This window comes from Trichechus manatus, unplaced genomic scaffold (assembly GCF_000243295.1).
Source record: "Trichechus manatus latirostris isolate Lorelei unplaced genomic scaffold, TriManLat1.0 scaffold00199, whole genome shotgun sequence".
NCBI classification, from domain to species: Eukaryota; Metazoa; Chordata; class Mammalia; order Sirenia; family Trichechidae; genus Trichechus; species Trichechus manatus.
The window spans coordinates 4,247,556-4,249,871 of record NW_004444135.1 but is presented as its reverse complement, the minus strand read 5'-3'; the positions used below and the strand labels follow the sequence as shown (position 1 = coordinate 4,249,871).

General features: G+C 32.9%; 1 protein-coding gene across 4 annotated transcripts in view; it reads right to left on the bottom strand.

The window, feature by feature from the left end:
• The window catches only part of HRH4 (histamine receptor H4), a 60,584-nt gene extending 59,958 nt beyond the window's left edge, over window positions 1-626 (bottom strand). For 3 of the 4 annotated variants that reach the window (XM_023742080.1, XM_023742078.1, XM_023742079.1), the window contains exon 1: window positions 319-626. In XM_023742080.1, coding sequence (XP_023597848.1) covers window positions 319-511 — 193 coding nt within the window. In that variant the 5' untranslated portion in view covers window positions 512-626. The remainder of the gene's footprint in view (window positions 1-318) is intronic. The other variant, XM_004387932.3, reaches the window with a different exon arrangement.
• Between the last annotated feature and the right edge of the window lie 1,690 nt (window positions 627-2,316).

Sequence of the window (2,316 nt, the reverse complement as noted above, 5' to 3'; positions counted from 1 at the left end):
ATAATTTTAAAACTATTTGTCTAAGAGTTATTTGTTTCTGGAGCTATTTTTCTTAGTATGTTTAGTTTTATAAGCATTCCTCTTTAAGAAGATGCATCATTTTCAGATGAATATCCCCTGCAACACTGATTTGCATATGTATAACATTCCCCCAAAGGGCCGTATAGCCCTCTGAACTTTAACACTTAAACTTAAAAAAAAAAAAACTTAAACTTTTTGTTTTTAATTGTTCCCAATTTCATACAGTTCCTTGAAATAAGGTTTTAGAAATAAATAATTATTAAAAAAAACTATCTTAAATAAAGATATGTAACTTACCCACAAAGAAGTCGGAAATGGCCAAGTTAAGAAGAAAATAATTACTTCGATGTCTAAGTTTTTTGTCCACCACAAAAGCTAAAATGACCACAGCATTTCCTAGCATTATAGCAAAAGCTACTAAGGTCATTAAAAATGCTAAAGTAATGCAAGTGCCTGGTGAGAAATTATTTGTATAATTAGTATCTAACATTATATCGAATGATGAGGAAGCTAATATATCAAATTAATCCACCAAGTCAGTTCTGGCAAGAATGTTTCCCAACTGATACCTAAAATATAAAGTCCCCTACTAAAACAACACTTTTAGAATCTGATGCTAATCTCATAGTACTTCCTGATTCTTATAAAGCAAACCTGTAGTAACAGTTTCCCTTTAACTGACAGTGAAAAAGTATTTCAAAAAACAAAAAAGTGAAGTGTTTTATCTTACACATTTTAATGTTATTCACTCATCCCCCATTAACAGAAAAATATTATGTAATATATAAAAAATATTATTAATACATTGTATATGTAATAACTGAGTTCAAATGAAATTCATTTTTTAAAATAATATAGATCCAATTAACTATTTCCTTCTGGCCATGAAGGAGTAACAGGGACTGGATTTACTGTCCCATTTGAAACAACAAAAAACTGGATGAAATATATGATACAATAATTTGTTTTGTTTTTTAATATTTTATTGTGTTTGAGGTGAAAGTTTACATAGCAAATTAGGTTCCCATTTAACAATTTTTATACATATTGTTCTGTGACATTGGTTACATTTTTCACAATGTGTCAGGATTCTCATTATTTCCATTCTGTTTGTTCCGTTTCCATTGATCTAGCTTCCCTGCCCCTCCTTGCCTTCTAATATTTGCTTTTAGGTAAATGTTGACCATTTGGTCCCACATAGTTGATTGTTTAGGGAGCACATTCCTCATGGGTGATATTGTTTATTTTACAAGCCAATCTATTATTTATCTCAAAGGTGACCTCCAGGAGTGGCTTCAGTTCCAAGTTCAAAGGGTATCTTAGGGTGATGGTCTCGGGGGTTCTAGCCTCTACTGGTCCAGTAAGTCTGGCCATTTTTAGGTTTAAATGCACCAGTCAAGAGACAGAGAGGGCAAAAATCAAGTTCATTAAAAAAAGACCAGACTTACTGTCCTGATAGAGGCTGGAGGAGCCCTTAAGGCTATGGTCTGAATACATCCCTCTGACTTGAAACTGCATCGATTCCTGGAAAGCACCTTCCAGCGAAGCAATACACAGACCTATAAAATAAACAAAAGCACCCAAAAAAAAGTTCTCCATAAAACAAACAATTATACGAAACAAAAAGGGCAACATTTGCCCTAAAGTAAAGATGAGAGGGAAGAGGTAGGAAAATCAAACGAAAGGAAAGAGGAAAGCAAGGGCGGAAATGAGGAGAGTGCTGACACAGTGTGGGGATTGCAACGAATGTCATGGAACACTTTGTGTACAATTTGTTGACTGAGAAGTTAAGCTTTCTGTAAACTTTCACCTAAAACACAATAAAATATTTTTTAATTATGCTAAGTGAAATAAACCAGACACACATACACAAAAGGAAAAAAAAAAGCAGATAGAGAGTGGCAGAGTGGATAAAAAAAAAAGACCTATCAATATGTTGCCTACAAGAGACACACTTTAGACACAAAGACATAAATAGAGTAAAAATCAAAGGATGGAAAAAATATATATCAAGAATCAGTAACCAAAAGACAGCAGGAGCAGCAATAACAATCTCTGATAAAATAGACTTTAAGTAAAAATCCATTAAAAGAGACAAAGAAGAGCATTATATGATTAAAGAATCAAACAACCAATAATAAATATTTACACACCCAATGACAGAGCTCCAAAATACATAAAATGAATTCCAACAGAATTGAAAAGGGAATTAGATAGTTCTACAATAACAGTAGGAGACTTTAACACACCACTTTCACTGATGGACAGAACAACTAGAAAGCAGCTCAACAAAGA